This window comes from Mizuhopecten yessoensis, unplaced genomic scaffold (genome assembly GCF_002113885.1).
Source record: "Mizuhopecten yessoensis strain PY_sf001 unplaced genomic scaffold, ASM211388v2 scaffold10359, whole genome shotgun sequence".
Taxonomy (NCBI): domain Eukaryota; kingdom Metazoa; phylum Mollusca; class Bivalvia; order Pectinida; family Pectinidae; genus Mizuhopecten; species Mizuhopecten yessoensis.
Genome location: NW_018408507.1, coordinates 248,594 through 270,637, shown reverse-complemented (window position 1 = coordinate 270,637; position 22,044 = coordinate 248,594). Strand labels below are relative to the sequence as shown.

General features: G+C 33.6%; 2 protein-coding genes across 2 annotated transcripts in view; both read right to left on the bottom strand.

The window, feature by feature from the left end:
- Positions 1-9,588, bottom strand: part of LOC110460322 (histone-lysine N-methyltransferase 2C-like) — a 111,451-nt gene extending 101,863 nt beyond the window's left edge. The window contains exons 1-3 of the mRNA XM_021513162.1: positions 9,435-9,588; positions 9,037-9,222; positions 1,895-2,618 (exon numbers count right to left, since the gene is read on the bottom strand). Coding sequence (XP_021368837.1) covers positions 1,895-2,618; positions 9,037-9,043 — 731 coding nt within the window. The 5' untranslated portion in view covers positions 9,044-9,222; positions 9,435-9,588. The remainder of the gene's footprint in view (positions 1-1,894; positions 2,619-9,036; positions 9,223-9,434) is intronic.
- A 9,411-nt stretch (positions 9,589-18,999) lies between these two features.
- On the bottom strand, positions 19,000-19,717 carry LOC110460344 (histone H1-like). The gene has a single exon (XM_021513202.1). The coding sequence runs from the start codon at positions 19,691-19,693 to the stop codon at positions 19,148-19,150; it is 546 nt and encodes a 181-aa protein (XP_021368877.1). The 5' UTR covers positions 19,694-19,717; the 3' UTR covers positions 19,000-19,147.
- Between the last annotated feature and the right edge of the window lie 2,327 nt (positions 19,718-22,044).

Here is a 22,044-nt window from a genome sequence, read left to right as displayed (position 1 = left end):
TGTCCGGGTCATATTGTTACTTTGATTATTTCAAAGTTTGGTTAAAACATGCATTTCCTTTCCCACTTTCTATATAAATACTTTGTGTAAATTGAGCACTAAGTTTAGTTCTAGATTTTTATTGCACTAAATCTTCTTTTGGAAAGGATCCTACCAAACAATGTTGTTATCTTTGAACAACACTCCTTCGTACACGCAACTTTTTTATCAATACATGTGACATTTTCTTTCCCTTTCTGATGTCTTTGTTCTTCTGTGCCGTAACAGAATTTGTCACATTACTTTCTCAAAATTGAGACCCCACAGAACAATCTACCAAGTACCATCCACCAGTGAAATGAGGAAATAAAATGTTTAATTTACGTTTACAACACTGAACAAATTTTTCCTTCACCTAGCAATTTTTTATCACGAATTGCAAAAAAAATAAAAATGCTTCATTTCATTGTGTAAAACTGTTACCAGAACCAGAACAGACATCAATTTGTCAAATGAACACCATTCTAGCCTCTGCTTTAGACTTATACTCTCATTGAAATATAATGCAATGTGGCATTGCCAACTCCAATGACCAGGGCCTGTATTCGTGAAACCATTTTCATGCTCAAGAATGGATTCTGTCCTCAAACTAGGTTTTATGCAACTTGCTTAAATAATATGACACTCAAAAAGTAAAATTTAACTTTTGAAAATGGTATTTGTCCTTCAGTCTCTCCAAAACCTCTCAAAATCATTGAAAAAAATAAGAATTTTGTACTGATTTATCAAGAAGAATTTGGGACTTTGGAAATCTTGAGTTTGAGCATGTAGTGATATAAGGATATACAGGGCTAAGTTACAAACGTACAGCGGAGGGAATGAAAGTTTATAAGTCACTGAAACATTTAATAGGTGTCATAGGTGTTTTCCAAGTGTTGGGACTGATACAGACCTATACAAACCATGCAGCAGGTAGTCAAATGGCAGACAAATTTTCAAATTTAGTCATTACCAATTTGCTTGTTAAATGCAATATTTATCAGCATTAATGTTATGTTTGGTTCATCATTGTCCCGATTAATTTAAATTAAGTGTGATGTTTCCTGGGTATTCTACAGGATTAATTTAGATTTAGTGTGATGTTTCCTGGGTATTCTACAGGATTTATTTAAAGTGTTGATGGAATATCAAGATTCCACTGGTTTGTCCTAACACAACTTTCAGTTGTTTTATGAATGAAACATTTGCTTGAATTAAGAAAAATCAGAAATGTTGGCTCGAGGATCATATCATGTTGGGAGTCTACCACAACATTTGATCGTTCTCTACAGCACACGATTTCCAGTTATATTTGACTGCATGTATTACGATGTATCTTATAACTCTGTTTGATAAAGTTAGAAGACATATTTAAAACAGCAACATCAATGTAAGAGCACACTAAAAATGGATGCATCAGAACTAGAGTTCATTATTATAGTTCCAGACCTAGGGTCAATGCAATGATTGCAAGTTTAAAACAGTTTTGCTTTTATTCAGACATTGGTCATATTTGAAATGCAGTTAAATGAACAAAGCATATATTAATTATGTTATAACTAGAGTTTGCTTAAAGCCAATTCCGAGTTGTTAAAGAATCTTCTGCTAAAGGAAATTTTGATCTAGAGTTAAATTATAGTCATGTTTCAATTGGTGCGAGACGTTCCCACGTCTACAAATACTCTTATATAATTAAGTTCTGTTGACCAATCACATACAATCATCTTAAATGTGTTAGCTGAAGAAAAGTGGAATTAACAAAGTAAATGGAAAAGAACTTTTTGAAACAAAGCAATAAAACTTGTATTCTCAAAATGATATTGCAGTGTTTCCCCGACACCAGAGAAAAGCACCCATACATCAGCCATGTACTTACACTCTCTTTCTCTGAATTGGACCAACACCATCTTTTCTGGGCCTCCCTGGGCCACGTTTAATAGGTGGAGCGGAGAGTTTAAGTGTAATAGGTGGAGGCTGGGGCAGAGAAACAGCAAGAATGTCACCAGGAGCAACAGCTTGTAAAGATTCCACTAAACTAGATTCTGGGAAAGAGGATGCCAGAAAGCCTTCAGTAGAGCAGTCGTCAGAATCCAAAAGCTCTGTGGGAGCTTGACTCTCTCCAAAGTATGGGTCTGGAGCTTCAGATTCTCCTGGATCAAAATCGTCCGATAGCAGTATGCCCAACGACTGATCTGACTGATGGGTGGAGGTGTGACCAAGACTATGTTGGAAGTCTGGACAGTCTATAGGTATCCCGTCTTCTGGGTCACTGGTCTCCCCTGTATATGGGAATGCATCTGTCCCGGTTATATCTGGCGGCTCGCTGGAATTGCCCAGATCTATCTGTTCTTCAGCATGCGCAGTTAACAATGCATCAGGACTAGAGGATTGTAACAAGCCTGTGTGCTCCTCCGGGTTTAAGTCAGGTGGCTCACTCAATTCTGTCTGATTGCCGTAGACATGGAATCTCTGATCGGTGTTTGTAATGTCTGGTGGTGCACACGAGGGGGACTGGCTGTTGTCAGAGTTCAAATCCAAAATGGCGGCTTTTGATTTTGAGGTGGAGACAGAGCTTTCCTCTACCTTCTTTTCTTCGGTTCCTAAATTGAACATGACACAAATTATCTGTTTTAGATCGAAGAAAAAATACTGTTTAGCAATGGATTAGTGACATGTGCATATAAGATTATCTCTATGTGCTCAGTTTGTTTTGAAAGCAGTTGATAGAGTTAAACCTACAATCAGGTTGAATTTTTCATCGTGATTCTAAGGAAAGCTACTTTACAGACATGTTGATTTCACAAAAGGTTCTCACAATAAAGGAGAAGGTGTACTAAATTCAATGATGAAAACTCTATGAGAAACACTTCTATATGTTGATGATGGGAGTAAATGATTTTTCGGTAAATGTAGATGTGCAGTATAAAAACAAATTTTGATTATTAGCCTGACAAATATTACACAATGTAATGCATTGTACCTCCAGGAACTCCATTTATTGACAGATATTTATTAACCTTCACCAACTTCAGCTACAACAAATCAAATATCAAAACCCTTTGACTGCCAGTAAACTTTTTGCTCCTCATTCAGCCCATTCCGTTAATGAAAATCTGAATGAACATCATCTGGCATACTTCCTATAAACTCTGGTAGAAACACTAAATTGGTTCAGTGGTGTAAGAAGTCGCTCAAGGGAAACATGTACACACAGCAGGCCTAGGTGACAAGTTGCACCAGTCAGGCGATCTAAAATGCAATATTAGAAAATCAAACTTTTTATCCAACTTCCAACTGCTTTCAAATGTGTGTTAGAATATAAACAGGTGATATGAGTAATATTATAAGTTATATATATATATATTATGGCGGGTACGTATATGGCAGACGTCGTTATAGCGAACTATTACGTGACATCATAGTTTATGACGTCAATACTTCAAATAAACAGTCTGAAGAATCTCCTAGAAGAGATGAAAGTACTAAAGACTTGTTGTTAAGAATTTTTCTTCATACAATATTTATTCGTCCGTAAGGATCATTTTTCTGATTTATAATATATATATATATATATACAGCGACCTTTTTTAAACAGTTAAACAATACTACTTTCTCTTGCCAAATGTACATTTTTCCTCAAAATGATACCAAGAATGTCCAAGACTGTATACTAGTTAAATGTATTTTCCCAATTCAAGCAGGCACCGACTGCTTTAGGTAGAAAAAACACCGTCATATAGATTGTTAGTGATCCTGTTTAAAAATTAAATCATTCAAATTCATCTAATCATTAGTATTTTTTTTAAATATTTCATTTGATTATAGACTTAGACTGGACATATTGGTATGACATTTCCAATTTCATGTGCTTGTGAAATGTTTGCTATTTCCTTTCCTATTTAGAAGTTGTTATACTGCAAAGTATAGTTGTTATACTGCAAAGTATAGTTGTTATACTGCAAAGTATAGTTCTATTTTAGTTACGTATACAATGACCTTGACTTTTGTAGAACCATTCTCAAATGATTTTCCTATATGGCAATCCACATGCCAAATTTTCACTTTGTGAAACAATTTGTTCTAAAGTTAAGATGGGACAAAAGATGCTATTTCATGCAAACATGACCTTGATTTTCAATAATTCACTTCTTAAAAATACCCTTCTGTCCCTATGCTAGGGCAACCTTTATACTTAAAGCCTGAGCTTTGTGGGATCATTTATGCTTAAGTTTGTTTGTATAGGGTTCAAGGTCCTCGCAACAGATGGGGTCATTTAAATATTGGAAACATCTGGATAGTTAAAATGTGTGTGTGTGCATGTGTACATATGTGTGTGTAACACTAACAGTGACCTTGACCTGTGACAAAACATATCCGAAAAAAAGGCCATTTAGATATGCAGGGTGATAGAGTAAAATGGGTTACATTAGGTTTGTTTTATAATCTGATAATGACACGTGTCTAAAAAGTAGATACTTTATTACTCATTAGTATTCATATATCTACCCTGTCCCATAACGAACTGGTCAATTTCATAATATAGATCAGGAGATGATTAAGAAGGAAATATCAAAAACTGTTTAGTGTAAGTGTTGCATAGGAATGGCCTCAGAAATGCACTGTTATCATCATTTAAATTCATGCTGAAATACTGATCTTTTAAAGCATTATTGAAGTTTCATTTTAACCTAAATCTGTAGTTACTGTACACATGGGTATATTGACATGTTCCCTGGTATTGTTGGCCTGAGTAGAACAGTCTTTGTGTTAAGTTATTTAAATATTTAAATAATAAGTAATAAATGCATATTGGCTACTATAGTTTGGTGGTCCTTGTTAGCTCCGAATAGAATTTGCTTTCAGCTTTCCCATAGGTGAAGTGTCTGTCAATTCAGGATCTTGGATGTTCCACTGCTTCAAAAGTATCGCAACACTTCCAAACTATGTAATATATCAGCAAACAATAACAAATATATCCACACATTGCCAAACTATAACAAATATATCCACACATTGCCAAACTATAACAAATATATCTACACATTGCCAAACTGTAGCAAATATATCCACACATTGCCAAACTATAACAAATATATCTACAGATTGCCAAACTATAACAAATATATCCACACATTGCCAAACTATAACAAATATATCTACACATTGCCAAACTGTAGCAAATATATCCACACATTGCCTAACTATAACAAATATATCTACATATTGCCAACCATTAAAAATATATCCACACATTGCCAAACCATAACAAATAAAACCACACATTGCCAAACTATAACAAATATATCTACACATTGCCAAACTATAACAAATATATCCACACATTGACAAACCATAACAAATATATATACACATTGCCAAACTATAACAAATATATATACACATTGCCAAACTATAACAAATATATATACACATTGCCAAAATTTAACAAACATATCAACACATTGTCAAACTATGACAAATATATCCACACATTGCCAAACCATAACAAATATATATACACATTGCCAAACTATAACAAATATATATACACACTGCCAAAATATAACAAATTTATCAACACATTGTCAAACTATGACAAATATATCCACACATTGCCAAACTATGACAAATATATTCCACACATTGCCAAACTATAACAAATATATTCACATTTCCAAAATTTAACAAATGTATCCACACATTGCCAAGAATTTTTCTTCATACAATATTTATTCGTCCGTAAGGATCATTTTTCTGATTTATAATAAACTATAACAAATATATATACACACTGCCAAAATATAACAAATTTATCAACACATTGTCAAACTATGACAAATATATCCACACAATGCCAAACTATAACAAATATATCCACACATTGACAAACCATAACAAATATATCCACACATTGCCAAACTATAACAAATAAACCCACACATTGCCAAACTATAACAAATATCCACAAGTATAACAGCATACTTTGTTGGAGGCATTATGCAGTGTGTGAAAATCCTTACATGAAGAAAAGTCCCAGGCTATGATAAAAGTTCATGAATATATTAAAATGTTATAAAATATACCTGCCATTAAATAAAAATAAATAAAAAACAGGTCTACCAGATACTTTCCCCGTCTAACATTTACTAAGCTTGTTCATTAGTCTTAAAGCTTGAAAACCTCATTAGGTGATTATTTAGAAAATTATTTATGTTTATAATTACTAGAATATATTCCATGTTCATATATATATGTTGATTTAAACTTCTAGTAGTATAATGAAATAAAAAAAATATTTTTTTTTAGAAAAAACAGTGTTAATAGTACGTGTGCGTAGATTTCAAGGTTAGAGTGCACCATCTCTTGGCCAATAAAGTACCAACAAATGTGGAAAATATTCAAAAATTCTCACAGCTACAGTTCCAAGGACTGTCTTCTCACTAACCATGTCTCCGCAATACATGAAAAAAAAGTCCTGCTTAACTCATCCAATTAAACCCAATACCCAATGGAACCATATATCCCTTTATAGATCAACAAGAGATACAGGTGAAAAGGCAAGATTGAAAGGTGAAAAAAGACAAGCAAAAGCATATTCTGAATAAGGGACCCTCCAGCAGAGCATTGTACATACATATTGTGAAAGGAAACACATGTTACTGGTGACAAAGGATGCTGGATAAATTTTACTGTAGTGGAAGATGATTCTGATATTTAAACTGCATGGATTCAACAATAGCACTTTTAAACGAATTTTCAATTAATGAAAAATTTTCAATAAAGAATGACACTACATTCTTCAAACCCTTCTGATGTATTCTTATAACAAGCTAAGATATATGCATATCAAAATATTGAAAAAAATCAAGAAAAAACAACAGGTCTACTTTAACTACTCGGTAAAGCTGGAAATGTTTCTTGGAAGTATTGAAATGGAAAAGAATATTTGTACTATGATGGGCAGGAATGAGGAAATGTTCTTGTCAACTGTTAAAAAAACTGTTAAAGCAATTGCCTCCTTCTGTCCATATTTTTCTTTTTAGTCAATTGTGCCCTTCAGCGTTTTCCCTAATACATGAACCAAAATCAACTTAAATTACGGAAAATAGCAAAACTGATTTGCCTTTTCTAGAGAAGCAGAAATGCAAATCTTCTTTCACATTGTTTAGATTTTATATCTAAATACAATCAGTCCTGAGCAAAGATTGAATTGTAGAACTAGCAATCATAGCATACTTTTGATATATATTCAATCCTAATTAAATTTAAACATAACAGGTATCTATAGCTACTATTGAAAAGTTAAGTATTTATTAATTTTATAGAAAACCTTGCAGATTTATAAAAGATAGTAATATATAAAACTACTTATACTTTTTAGTAACATACAGGTATCAGAATGGGTAAGTGCAATAACTGGCCATGTCTTTTTTTAACCTTTGACCTTTGAACTGTGTCTGAACAAAGATCTGTCAAAATGAATTTATCACATCTGAAAATTCCCCAAAATTTCTTATCTTCAACAAAGTCTTTATGTAACTCCAAAGAACACTTTCCATTGGAAGTTTATATAGTACCAAATGTAACAGGAGTGGAAAAAACAACTAGAACAAAACCGAACCCTCTGAACTGTAAATGGACGTTTCAGGTCTAGCAATCTGAGCAATTTTGTCAGAAATTCATTAGGAGTATTTTAGAAGTGTTTACTGTCTGGTGGAATTCAGTGTTTAAAACATACAAAGACAGTATCACTCCAACCACAGCACCATCCCATCATGGAATTTGAGAGCAGTGGATCATTTCAGTGATTTTCAGCAAAATTAAAAGAAAATTGGAAAATGGAAGGATAAAATTCAGTTCTAGGGGTCAATGTCCACCCTCCAGGTTTATCCCTGTCCCATATCAAATTAGTATTGTTATGATGAAACCAATGTTGTTACTGACAAAACTGCACTTATGTTTTTCCTTTTCTTGCATTATAACATCAGGGACCACCAAGATCTCAGATTTAACTACGGAGAAAGTTGCAGTTGTAAAATTTTGAACACATGTTAGTATGGGTTGTCGTCACAGAACAGTTAATGTATTTTCAGTAAATTTCGGAACAAAAAGCATTGTTGCTGTGCTGAAATATGCCTAGATAGATTTTAATTATTTTCTCAAAATCTATCAGCTCTCAAGTGTAGTTGTGGTCGAGCTTGAAACCAAACATGATTTACTTTCACATCAAATGATATTTAAACAAAACCACATGACACTAAGATCAATTTGGGTTTTATTTACACTGTTGTATTTATAAAGGGTATTACAGCCAACTTGTGGTCAATGAGGTGTCAAATATCATTCCAGTCTTTTGGTCATGGTGATCCCTGATCATAACAACTTCTTTCTTAAAATGTTTGCATCTTCTAAATAAACCTACTTACTTTATGTATGACAGCATACAGTATGTTCACCTCAATACATGTTAAAAATTAGCATTTCAATCCTTAATTTATTCAAACACTTCAAACCAAGTTCTATATTTCAACCAAAAAACATTTTGACAAATTGTCATTTCACAGGACACAGAGAATATCTGTAATGGATATTACATTTTCTGAACAAAATCATAAATCTTCATTATATTTTTCTTGCATTTAGCTATCAAAAGCACATAGTATAACCGTGCCAAATAAGAGCAATTAGTTGCTTGCCTTACACTACAGATTCAAACAATGAGACTATATTTACATCCTGTAATTATCAGTAGAAACATTCGGAAATACTTTGTGATGCTGTCAACTGTGAGCGTAACAGCACTTTTCCGTCATATATCTTTAAGGAATTAAGATTTAAACAATAACGAAAATAAAAAAGAAATAACCACGAAAATAACAGGAAATCAATAAACAAACTAAAACTACAACAGCTATTAGGGGAGGGAACTCTGATAATGGATCGTCATCGATTCTCTGTTCTATCTCTTTATTTTTCACAACTGTTGCAGACAAGCTTAAATTTGCAACCCATACAAACCTGGCATGTGTTTAAATTATTTCTTTCGCCAATCAGATGTCAGATACGATGGAAAGAGAGTGAGAAAGCGTGTAGCCAAGGTGAATATTTAACGGTGTTACTGTACACTGACGAACTCGTTTGTCGATGATTCGCCATGAAACCTCAGTCAGGTAAACGGCACCGGAATGGTAGCTCAAGTAGGAGCTTAAAGGAACAGAAAACAAAACATCATTCTAAAACATATCTAATAAGATGTGTAAAACTGAAAACAGCGACAGGCTTGATAAAAATCAGGGGTGGAAATTATGCAAAATAAAAATTCGGAAGCAAAAAATCTCTGAATTTGATCAGGAGAGGAAACGTCCCAAGCCAATAAAACATCCAAACACAGGAAAACCATTCGTGTATCCACTTACCTTCCAAATGCAACTCAAATCAAGCAAACAATTCAGAATTCCTGTTATCTAAACTTTGTACTCCCATAACTGTAGAATTCATCTTCGCGTCTTCATGTTCAAACATGGCACGGTGTTCTATTTTTCTCCCAAGCTAAGCCGGCCATCTTGGGATTCGCACAATGGGGTCAATGAAATGTAGTCCTTACTTCCGTTTTCCAATTTATACGATTTTATATCAATTTTGCGAAAAAGTTAATGCAATGTTATTCGATTCATATAGTGTATCGTCTGCCATGTGCTATTTCGTTGTTGAAATTTAGTGAAAGTACTGAAATCTACAACTCTCCATGGCGGTTTACGGACGCGAAGGGATATATCGTGGTTATTGTTAGGTTAATTGCCGGGGATATAGGAAGTGATGAGGCTGTTGACAGGTACCCGACGGGGAATATCTGCGGGAACGTATTACGGATTGCAACAGTGCTTTACAACAAACGTTTTATTGATAAAATGCATTTTCGAGGTGTGTATCAGTTTTGCTGTACACAATAAAATTCGTTTTGCAGATATATTATCGGTAAACTCGATTTGCATACAGATTTTCCTCTCTGTGCCTCAAACTATTATTTTTTCTTTGTGAAAGATGAAATCTCCAGGGAACAAGCATTATCATATAGGGCAAAACTAAAATCAAAGTCTGTCAGTGCACCTTCATCTTATGTAGATTAAACAAACTTACTGGCCTTTTTAGTTTAAAAATCCTACCACACTGCATCAGATATTATTCAATAGCTTTAGCAAGCACTTGACTGAACACGTTCCGAGCGCATCCATTGCCCTCTGTGTTACTGACCCTTAGCTACTCAACTTGCAAAAAAAAAGTGTCATAGATGTTATGTTGCTACACTGAATAGGCCTATATATTTTTGATAAATTGCATTAGCAGACGAGTAAAAGATTATATGTGTTTGTGTGGGTACATATTGAGGATTTGTAGATGTATACTCGGTACCGTACCTATGTGTTATCTATATACAGCACACGAGGTTTCCTTTGCTCCCATTTCCACCAGGCCTATTTCTTGCATTTTGAATGTTACGAGGACGTAAAAAAGTCGAGAAAACTTGTGGCTAAGAATTAGAGCTAGGCTGTTGGATAGTTGGATATTTTGAATGTGTGTATATATATATAGCTCTTATAAAGCTGAACAATATTTCGAATGTATTCACGGATTCAAACAAAAGGAAACTTTATCCACATTTGTATTTGCCATTTAGGTAAATGACATTGAACTCGTGGTAAAAATGAAGGACTACGAGGGTCCATCTATATGGGATTTTGTAAATACATTTGAAAGGAATGCTATATATATATAAATGATGCAGTATGTAGTGTGTGTGCATATATATAGCAACTCAAAAAGCGTGCAGCGGATGATCTCTCATTTGGGATTTTTTTTTACAATGGACGAAATATATTTCGGATTTTATAAATGTCATACGTTTTGAATTCATTGACAAAATGTGAATGACAATTTTTCTAGTCTGGGAATTATCATAATATATGTTTACCACTTATAAATGTACTTTGAAAAGATAATTCCGAACAGAGACAATTTATGATATGTAAATTCGCGGGTAATTTTTGTGTGCCATTTTATCAAATTTACAGAACTTATATTTTTTGTCTGAATTCTGATTAATTTTACGACATTTTTAGGCAAGATTTTGTGGGATATCTATTCTTTCTTTTATTACAAATTTTGTTTAGCGTTAGTTTAGTGGTTTAACCGTGACTAATGACAAAATGTATACAATTTAACAGGCACTTTGACGTCCGGTACAAACGATTTTGGAAATGAGGTCTGCTATATAAATATCAGGTCTGCTATATACATACAATGTATAAAGTCTGCTATATAAAGATGGGGTCTGCTATATGAATATCAGGGCCGATATATAAAGATCAAGTCTGCTATATAACGATGGGGTCTGCTATATAAATATAAGGTCTGCTAAATAAATATCAGGACCTTATACAATGTATAAGGTCTGCTATATAAAGATCAAGTCAGCTATATAAAGATGGGGTCTGCTATATAAATATCAGGACCGCTATATTAAGATTGGGTCTGCTTTATAAAGATCAGTCCTGCTTTATGAACATCAAGTCTGCTATATGAAGGTGGGTATACTATATAAATATTAGGTCTGCTATATAAATACAATGTATAAGGTCTGCTATATAAAGATCAAGTCTGCTTTATAAAGATGGGGTCTGCTATGTAAATATCAGGACCGCTATATAAAGACCAAATCTGCTATATAATTAAAAATAAGATCTACTATATAAAGATTGGGTCTGCTTTATAAAGGTCAGTCCTGCTTTATAAATATCAAGTCTGCTATATGAAGGCCGGGTATACTATATAAAGATCAAGTCTGCTATATCAGGATCGGGTATACTATATAAAGATCGGGTCTGCTATATAAAGACCAAGTCTGCCAAATGGAGATCTGGTCTGCTATATAAAAATAAGCTCTGCTATATAAAGATCGGGTCTGCTGTATAATACCGGGTCTGCTATATAAATACCAAGTCTGCTATATAATTAAAATAAGATCTGCTATATGAACACCAGGTTTGCTATATAAAGATTTGGTCTGTTGTATAAAGATAAGGTCTGCTATATAAAGACCAAGTCTGCTAAATGGAGATCTGGTCTGCTATATAAAAATAAGGTCTGGTATATAAAGATCGGGTCTGCTGTATAAAGACCAAGTCTGCTAAATGGAGATATGGTCTGCTATATAAAAATAAGATCTGCTATATAAAGATCGGGTTTGCTATATAAAGGTTTGGTCTTTTGTATAAAGATAAGGTCTGCTATACAAAGACCAAGTCTGCTAAATGGAGATCTGATCTGCTATATAAAAATAAGGTCTGCGGTATAAAGATCGGGTCTGCTATATAAAGAAACAGTCTGCTATATAATTAAAATAAGATCTGCTATATGAACACCAAATTTGCTATATAAAGATCGAGTCTGCTATATAAAAATAAGGTCTGGTATATAAAGATCGGGTCTGCTGTATAATACCAGGTCTGCTATATAAAGACCAAGTCTGCTAAATGAAGATCGTGTCTTCTATATAAAAATAAGGTCTGCGGTATAAAGATCGGGTCTGCTATATAAAAATACGCCTTGCTGTATAATATCGGGTCTGTTATATAAAGACACAGTCTACTATATAATCAAAATAAGATCTGCTATATGAACCCCAAATTTGCTATATAAAGATCGAGTCTGCTATATAAAAATAAGGCCTGCTGTATAAAGATCGGTTCTGCTGTATAATACCGGGTCTGCTATATAAAGACCAAGTGTGCTATATAATTAAATATAATATCTGCTATATAAAGACCGGGTTTGCTATATAAAGATTTGGTCTGTTGTATAAAGCTAAGGTCTGCTATATAAAAATAAGGCCTGCTGTATAAAGATCGGTTCTGCTGTATAATACCGGGTCTGCTATATAAATACCAAGTCTGCTATATAATTAAAATAAGATCTGCTATATGAACCCCAAATTTGCTATATAAAGATCGGGTCTGCTATATAAAGGTCGGGTCTGCTATATAAAGGTCGGGTCTGCTATATAAAGGTCGGGTCTGCTATATAATGTATAAGGTCTGCTATATAAAGATGGGGTCTGCTATATAAATATCAGGTTTACTACATAAATATCAAGTCTGATATATCAACATCGGGTATACTATATAAAGATCGGGTATACTATATAAAGATCGGGTATACTATATAAAGATCGGGTCTGCTATATAGAAATAAGGTTTGCTGTATAATATCGGGTCTGTTATATAAAGACACAGTCTACTATATAATCAAAATAAGATCTGCTATATGAACACCAAATTTGCTATATAAAGATCGGGTCTGCTATATAAAGATTGGGTCTGCTGTAAAGATAAGAACCGCTATATAAAGATTGGGTCTGCTATATAAAGGTCAGGTATACTATATAAGGACCAAGTCTGCTATATCAAGATCGAGTATGCTGTATAAACACAATGTATAAGGTCTGCTATATAAAGGTGGGGTCTGCTATATAAAGATGGGGTCTGCTTTATAAATATCAGGTATACTATTTAAAGATCGGGTTTGCTATATAAAGGTTTGGTCTGTTGTATAAAGATAAGGTCTGCTATATGAAAATAAGATCTGCTATATAAAGATCGGGTCTGCTATATAAAGACACAGTCTGCTATATAATTAAAATAAGATCTGCTATATGAACACCAGGTTTGCTATATAAAGATTTGGTATGTTGTATAAAGATAAGGTCTGCTATATAAAGATCGGGTCTGCTATATAAAGGTCGGGTCTGCTATATTAAGGTCGGGTATACTATATAAGGACCAGGTCTGCTATATCAAGATCGAGTATGCTATATAAACACAATGTATAAGGTCTGCTATATAAAGATGGGGTCTGCTATATAAAGATCGGGTCTGCTATATAAATATCAGGTATACTATATAAATATCAAGTCTGCTATATAAAGGTCGGGTATACTATATAAAGATCAAGTCTGCTATATCAAGATCGGGTCAGCTATATAAAAAGACCCGGTCTGTCGTATAATACCGGGTTTGTCTATATAAAGACCAAGTCTGCTATATAATTAAATATAATATCTGCTATATAAAAATCGGGTTTGCTATATAAAGATTTGGTCTGTTGTATAAAGATAAGGTCTGCTATATAAAAATAAGATCTGCTATATAAAGATCGGGTCTGCTATATAAAAATAAGGTCTGCTGTATAATATCGAGTCTGCTATATAAATACACAGTCAGCTATATAATTAAAATAAGATCTGCTATATGAACACCAGGTTTGCTATATAAAGATCGGGTCTGCTATATAAAGATTGGGTCTGCTGTAAAGATAAGAACCGCTATATAAAGATTGGATCTGCTATATAAAGGTCAGGTATACTATATAAGGACCAAGTCTGCTATATCAAGATCGAGTATGCTATATAAATACAATATATAAGGTCTGCTATATAAAGATGGGGCCTGCTATATAAAGATCGGGTCTGCTATATAAAGATGGGGTCTGCTATATAAAGATGGGGTCTGCTATATAAATATCAGGTTTACTACATAAATATCAAGTCTGCTATATCAAGATCGGGTATACTATATAAAGATCGGGTCTGCTATATAAAGACCAAGTCTGCTATATAATTAAATATAATATCTGCTATATAAAGATCGGGTTTGCTATATAAAGGTTTGGTCTTTTGTATAAAGATAAGGTCTGCTATATAAAGATCGAGTCTGCTGTATAAAGACCAAGTCTGCTAAATGGAGATCTGGTCTGCTATATAAAAATAAGGTCTGCTGTATAATATCGGGTCTGCTATATAAAGATGGGGTCTGCTATATAAAGATGGGGTCTTCTATATAAAGATGGGGTCTGCTATATAAAGATGGGGTCTGCTATATAAAGATGGGGTCTGCTATATAAAGATGTGGTCTGCTATATTAAGAACGGGTCTGCTATATAAATGTCAGGTCTGCTATATCCCAAGTCTGCTATATCAAGATCGAGTATGCTATATAAACACAATGTATAAGGTCTGCTATATAAAGATGGGGTCTGCTTTATAAATATCAGGTATACTATTTAAAGATCGGGTTTGCTATATAAAGATTTGGCCGTTGTATAAAGATAAGGTCTACTATATAAAAATAAGATCTGCTAGATAAAGATCGGGTCTGCTATATAAAGATCGGGTCTGCTATATAAAGATGGGGTCTGCTATATAAAGATGGGGTCTGCTATATAAATATCAGGTTTACTACATAAATATCAAGACTGCTATATCAAGATCGGGTATACTATATAAAGATCGGGTCTACTATATAAAGACCAAGTCTGCTAAATGGAGATCTGGTCTGCTATATAAAAATAAGGTTTGCTGTATAATATCGGGTCTGTTATATAAAGACACAGTCTACTATATAATCAAAATAAGATCTGCTATATGAACACCAGGTTTGCTATATAAAGGTCGGGACTGCTATATAAAGGTCGGGTATACTATATAAAGATCAAGTCTGCTTTATCAAGATCGGGTCAGCTATATAAAAAGACCCGGTCTGTCGTATAATACCGGGTCTGTCTATATAAAGACCAAGTCTGCTAAATGGAGATCTGGTCTGCTATATAAAAATAAGGTTTGCTGTATAATATCGGGTCTGTTATATAAAGACACAGTCTGATATATAATTAAAATAAGATCTGCTATATGAACACCAGGTTTGCTATATAAAGGTCGGGTCTGCTATATAAAGGTCGGGTATACTATATAAGGACCAGGTCTGCTATATCAAGATCGAGTATGCTATATAAACACAATGTATAAGGTCTGCTATATAAAGATGAGGTCTGCTATATAAAGATCGGGTCTGCTATATAAAGGTCGGGTATACTATATAAAGATCAAGTCTGCTTTATCAAGATCGGGTCAGCTATATAAAAAGACCCGGTCTGTCGTATAATACCGGGTCTGTCTATATAAAGACCAAGTCTGCTAAATAATTAAAAATAATATCTGCTATATAAAGATCGGGTTTGCTATGTAAAGATTTGGGCTGTTGTATAAAGATAAGGTCTGCTATATAAAAATAGTATGTGCTATATAAAGATCGGGTCTGCTATATAAAAATAAGGTCTGTTGTATAATATCGGGTCTGCTATATAAAGACACAGTCTACAATATAATGAAAATAAGATCTGCTATATGAACACCAGGTGTGCTATATAAAGATTTGGTCTGTTGTATAAAGATAAGGTCTGCTATATAAAGATCGGGTCAGCTATATAAAGATTGGGTCTGCTGTAAAGATAAGAACCGCTATATAAAGATTGGATCTGCTATATAAAGGTCAGGTATACTATATAAGGACCAAGTCTGCCATATCAAGATCGAGTATGCTATATAAATACAATGTATAAGGTCTGCTATATAAAGATGGGGTCTGCTATATAAATATCAGGTATACTATATAAATATCAGGTATACTATATAAATATCAAGTCTGCTATATCAAGATCGGTTCTGCTATATAAATATTAGGTCTGCTATATCATGATCGAGTATACTATATAAAGATGGGGTCTGCTATATAAAGATGGGGTCTGCTATATTAAGATCGGGTCTGCTATATAAATGTCAGGTCTGCTATATCAAGATCGGGTATACTATATAAAGATCGGGTATACTATATAAATATCAAGTCTGCTATATAAATATTAGGTCTGTTATATAAAAACAATGTATAAGGTCTGCTATATAAAGATGGGGTCTGCTATATAAAGATGTGATCTGCTATATTAAGAACGGGTCTGCTATATAAATGTCAGGTCTGCTATATCAAGATCGGGTATACTATATAAAGATCGGGTATACCATATAAAGATCAAGTCTGCTTTATAAATATCAAGTCTGCTTTATAAATATCAAGTCTGCTATATAAATATCAAGTCTGCTTTATAAATATCAAGTCTGCTATATCAAGATCTGGTATTCTATATAAATATCAAGTCTGCTTTATAAATATCAAGTCTGCTATATAAATATCAAGTCTGCTTTATAAATATCAAGTCTGCTATATCAAGATCGGGTCTGTTATATATAAATATTAGGTCTGCTATATAAAGATTGGGTCTGCTATGTCAATATCAGGACCGCTATATAAATACCAAGTCTGCTATATAATTAAAAATAAGATATGCTATATAAAAATTGGGTCTGCTTTATAATGGTCAGTCCTGCTTTATGAATATCAAGTCTGCTATATTAAGGTCGGGCATGCTACATAAAGATCAAGTCTGCTATATCAAGATCGGGTATATTTTTATAAAGATCGGGTCTGCTATATAAAGACGAAGTCTGCTAAATGAAGATCGGGTCTGCTATATAATACCGGGTCTGCTATATAAAGACCAAGTCTGCTATATAATTAAAAATAAGATCTGCTATATAACGATTTGGTCTGTTGTATAAAGATAAGGTCTGTTATATAAAGATCGGGTCTGCTATATAAAGATTGGGTCTGCTGTATAAAGATAAGGTCTGCTATATAAAGACCGGGTCTGCTATATAATTGAAAATAAAATCTGCTATATAAATATCGGGTCTGCTATATAAAGATTGGGTCTTCTGTATAATACCGGGTCTGCTATATAAAGACCAAGTCTGCTATATAATTAAAATAAGATCTGCTATATAAAAATAAGATCTGCTGTATAATTAAAAAAAATAAGATCTGCTATATAAAAATAAGGTCTGCTGTATAATACCGGGTCTGCTATATAAAGACCAGGTCTGTTATATAATTCAAAATAAGATCTGCTTTATAATGATCGGGTCTGCTATATAAAGATTGGGTCTGCTGTATAAAGATAAGGTCTGCTATATACAGACCAGGTCTGCCATATAATTAAGAATAAGATCTGCTATATAAAGATCGGGTCTGCTATATAAAATTAAGATCTGCTTTATAAAGATCGGGTCTGCTATATAATAAAAAGGTCTGCTGTATATTTGGTCTGCTATATAAAGACCAAGTCTGCTATATAATTAAAAATAAGATCTACTATATAAAATAAGATCTGCTATATGAACACCATGTTTGCTATATAAAGATTTGGTCAGTTGTATAAACATAAGGGCTACTATTATTAAAGATCAGGTCCTATATTAATAATATGTCTGCTTAATAAATAGCAGGTCTGGTATATAGGATCAGTTCTGCATTATTATATTAAAGATGTGATTAGTTTATTTCTGTTACTAACTATGTGGTTTTGCGCAATTTAATTACTACTCGATCAAGTCAATCAAGTGTTATCTAAACCACACATTTTAAAATAGTTCTTATTTACAAGCCAAAATTATTATATCGACATTAGCTAAGATTGGTATCGGAACGTTTTTCAAATACGGATATGAAAATCAGAAGCGGACGTTTTAGAACAACCCAATTAACATTCCACGTCTGTAAGGTGCAGTTGAAAATATGTACAAGATCAATGTATCGACAAGAAAGATAACTCGTGCATGCTTATGCCAGAATCAACTTGATTCCATATACGCGGAATTTAATGCAACCCATCGATTTAAATGATTACATAAACTGTTCATTTTGTTACACAGCTGTTATGGTCAATTGTTTCGTACATCCCAATGAAATCAACGGTGGAAAAAAATAAGTATTGAAATTTTAGAAGAGTTGTGCTTATTCACCATAAAATTTAATTACGTATTTTGCGGAAACTAGCATTTTAAAGTTCACTGAACAAAGTAAATAATGTAGTAAAGTTGCACGCCGACACAGTACTAATGTTGCGTTTTGTCACTTAAGTCAAGAAGTATTTCATACAGTGACCCTAGGTTATGCATATCGTCATGCCCTGCACTAAACCCGGGTATTTTTAAGACTCTTAGTGAGGATATTTAGCAATATATTGGCACAAGTTTAACAATGGATGTAAATGCATTGGCTTCTTATGAAAGAAACCTCTCTGCTATGTAATGCGTTTGATTCGAGCGATTGAAAGACCTTTTGAGGATTTTGGGTAGCCCTAAAAAGGGCTTTTGGGTTGATGTAATAACATCGATAGTGTGAAGCGTTTACTTCTTCTTTGGTGCAGCCTTCTTTACAGCTTTCTTGGCAGCAGGCTTCTTTGCCTTGGGCTTAGCGACAGCTTTAGCCTTTTTTGGCGATTTTGAAGCTTTCTTTGGAGACTTGGATTTCTTCGCTGCCTTGGGCTTCTTAGCGGCGGCCTTTTTTGGAGTTGTCGCTGCCTTCTTTGGCTTCTTGACCTTCTTGGCTGCTGGCTTCTGGGCTTTCTTCGCGACTTTAGCAGTCTTTGGCTTTTCTCCCAACTTGAAGGATCCAGATGCACCCGTACCTTTGGATTGGACGAAGTCCTTCTTGGCAAGTCCGTTTTTCAAGGCCACTTTTACCCTGGAATTGACAGGTTTGGCGTCGTTTCCGACTTTGTAGCTAGCCATGATGTACTTGACTATAGCCGCTTTTGACGATCCCTTTTTGTCCTTATTGGCAGCGATAGCGCTTTTGATCATCGCGTTGTATGTTGGATGAGCTGGTGGACCCTTGGGCTTGCTGGCCTTCTTCGCCACCTTAGCTGGTGCTTTTACTGCTGCGTCAGACATGATGCGTGATTGTTGTTTATCCTGCGAGTGTTGAACTGAGAATGGCCTAAAATTTGTTTTGCGCCATTATATGCATTTCACTCGGACCTCCGAGAGAGCCCCTACATAAAGTGCTCGCTGAATTCTGCATGTTTGCTATATTTCTTATGTTTGTGTTTCCTTGACTGACTTTAATCCTATTATAAAACATTTTCTGTTTTTCGGAAACAATTCAAACATTGTACAAGTGAAGTTGAAATATGAATTTTTGTTATAATTCTTAAACTGTATCCTTATCTACGCACAAGCTATATTCTATGTAGCTTTTAAAGCGAAAAAATGCTAAGCGTTTCATATACAGTGTTGTTCAACGATCAATTCCTATTTTACTAATTGAGTAACAGATTCATTTATTTACGAAATATGTAGAATAATAATAATTTTATACGTTAAAACAAACGATGTTAAAATATGTATTATACTTTTTCTGTAAAACGAATTTGAAATATGTAACGAAAGCACAGTCACCGTACTCAATTTTCTACAGGCGCCAAACAGTTTCAGATTTGTGCAAATAGGGAATATATGGATTATTTACCTTAATCATCACATATTATCATATTAAGTTGTGATATTTAGGTATGGGTTATTGTTTGAATGTCTTAGTGTGCTGTTATTATGCTGAAACGAAGCAAAGTTTATCATTTCCTATTGTAAACAAAACATGGCGGCGCAGTTCGCCACGACAATCGGTCAGCTAGCTGCCTCTAATCTCTATATTAGATTTATATTCATTTTTCAATCGAAAATGATGATATATCATTCTCATTGCTTGTTTTTTCTTCCACAACGTTTGTCACATTGATGCATATGATTTTTTTCACCTAAATACTCCTATTTATTACAATATCTATTGTATGTATACGGCTATTTTTAATATAGGCCGATACATCTAAATTGTCAATAATTATAATACCATTACAAATTTGTAGAACCTGTTTCACAAACTCGACAACAAAACCAGAAACATATTTTAGCATATTTCCTTTCGTTGTTTACAAGCTATTATTTTTTTTTGTCAAACATATACAATATTGGGATATATTCATATATATATATACTGTATATACTGTTCTGTTTCACTGTGTCTTGATAAAGGAGCGGATCGCTCCGAAAATTTGACAACCTAAACTTGTCCACACTGTTGGAATTACTTCTTTGCCCCATATACTATTTTAAGTAATTCGTATTCTACGGACATACCTCCATTAGGATCCAGTGTAATATGGGATTTTACCGTCTATATTACTTCTTTGACCCATATATATATTAGTATATCTATCTCCGTGAGCAGGGAGGGTTGTTTTTCTTTGTAGATTCCACCGTGAAACTCGGAAACTATGATAATTGGATGTACGAGGAATTATGAAATGATATAAAAATTACACCATTAAGTGCTAACCGGACTGGACCTGGAAATACTACAGGTTAGATCTAACTCGGTTGACAGCCTGTATCACGACTGTAACTATTGCCCCATCTTTACGTGATTTCTAGCGTAAGATGACCTAGTTATCCATGGTCTAATCAATCACGGAATGATCTATGTAAGTCCGTGGTCTAATACCATTCGATTTTATTTAATTGCTGTTGAAAGCAGATACCAGTTTTGTTGTAATTTACCGTCAATTATTTGAGGATATTTTAATACAGAGACTCTGGGTAACCAACGAGTCATGTATGGTTGTTGGTCATTTATATCTATATATTTTTTAATATATTTATTTCACAAAGTTTTTAACAATTTCAAAATGATATACCTAACACTTTCACAACTTCTAAATGATCCAATAAAGAAGAGACTTGGTGTATTACATTTAATTATTACTTTAACTACACTTAAGTCTTGAAAAAAATGTATACGCACATATTTATTTCTTCATAACACCAAACATATTTTCAAAATGTCTAGAAATCCTTTGTCTACACATTCATATTAAAAACTATACTGAACGAATTATGAGCTTGATAACAATCACAACTGCACTGAGATTATGAAAGGTTCTTTTTACTCAATCAATAAGATTATTTTCTATGTGGCGTTTCGATGACTAGCACGATATGATCACTGTCACCTTCATATGTATACATATCATTTGATACGTGGTATTAGTGAATTAAAATCTTCTATATAATGACTACAATTGATGTTATTATGAAACATGTTGGAATTCTTTGGTTAAATGTTAGCTTTATGTAATATAAAGAAGTCTTTCCCCCGTTTTCTATCGTATTTAACCCGGATACGTGTTACACACCGCTACAAGCTGAAATGTGTATTGTTCTCTTTAATGACTGTACTGATAGTGTTG

What these genes read in the sequence shown, in the direction of transcription:
- LOC110460344 (XM_021513202.1), bottom strand. Translation starts at nt 19,693, where the DNA reads ATGTCTGACGCAGCAGTAAAAGCACCAGCTAAGGTGGCGAAGAAGGCC.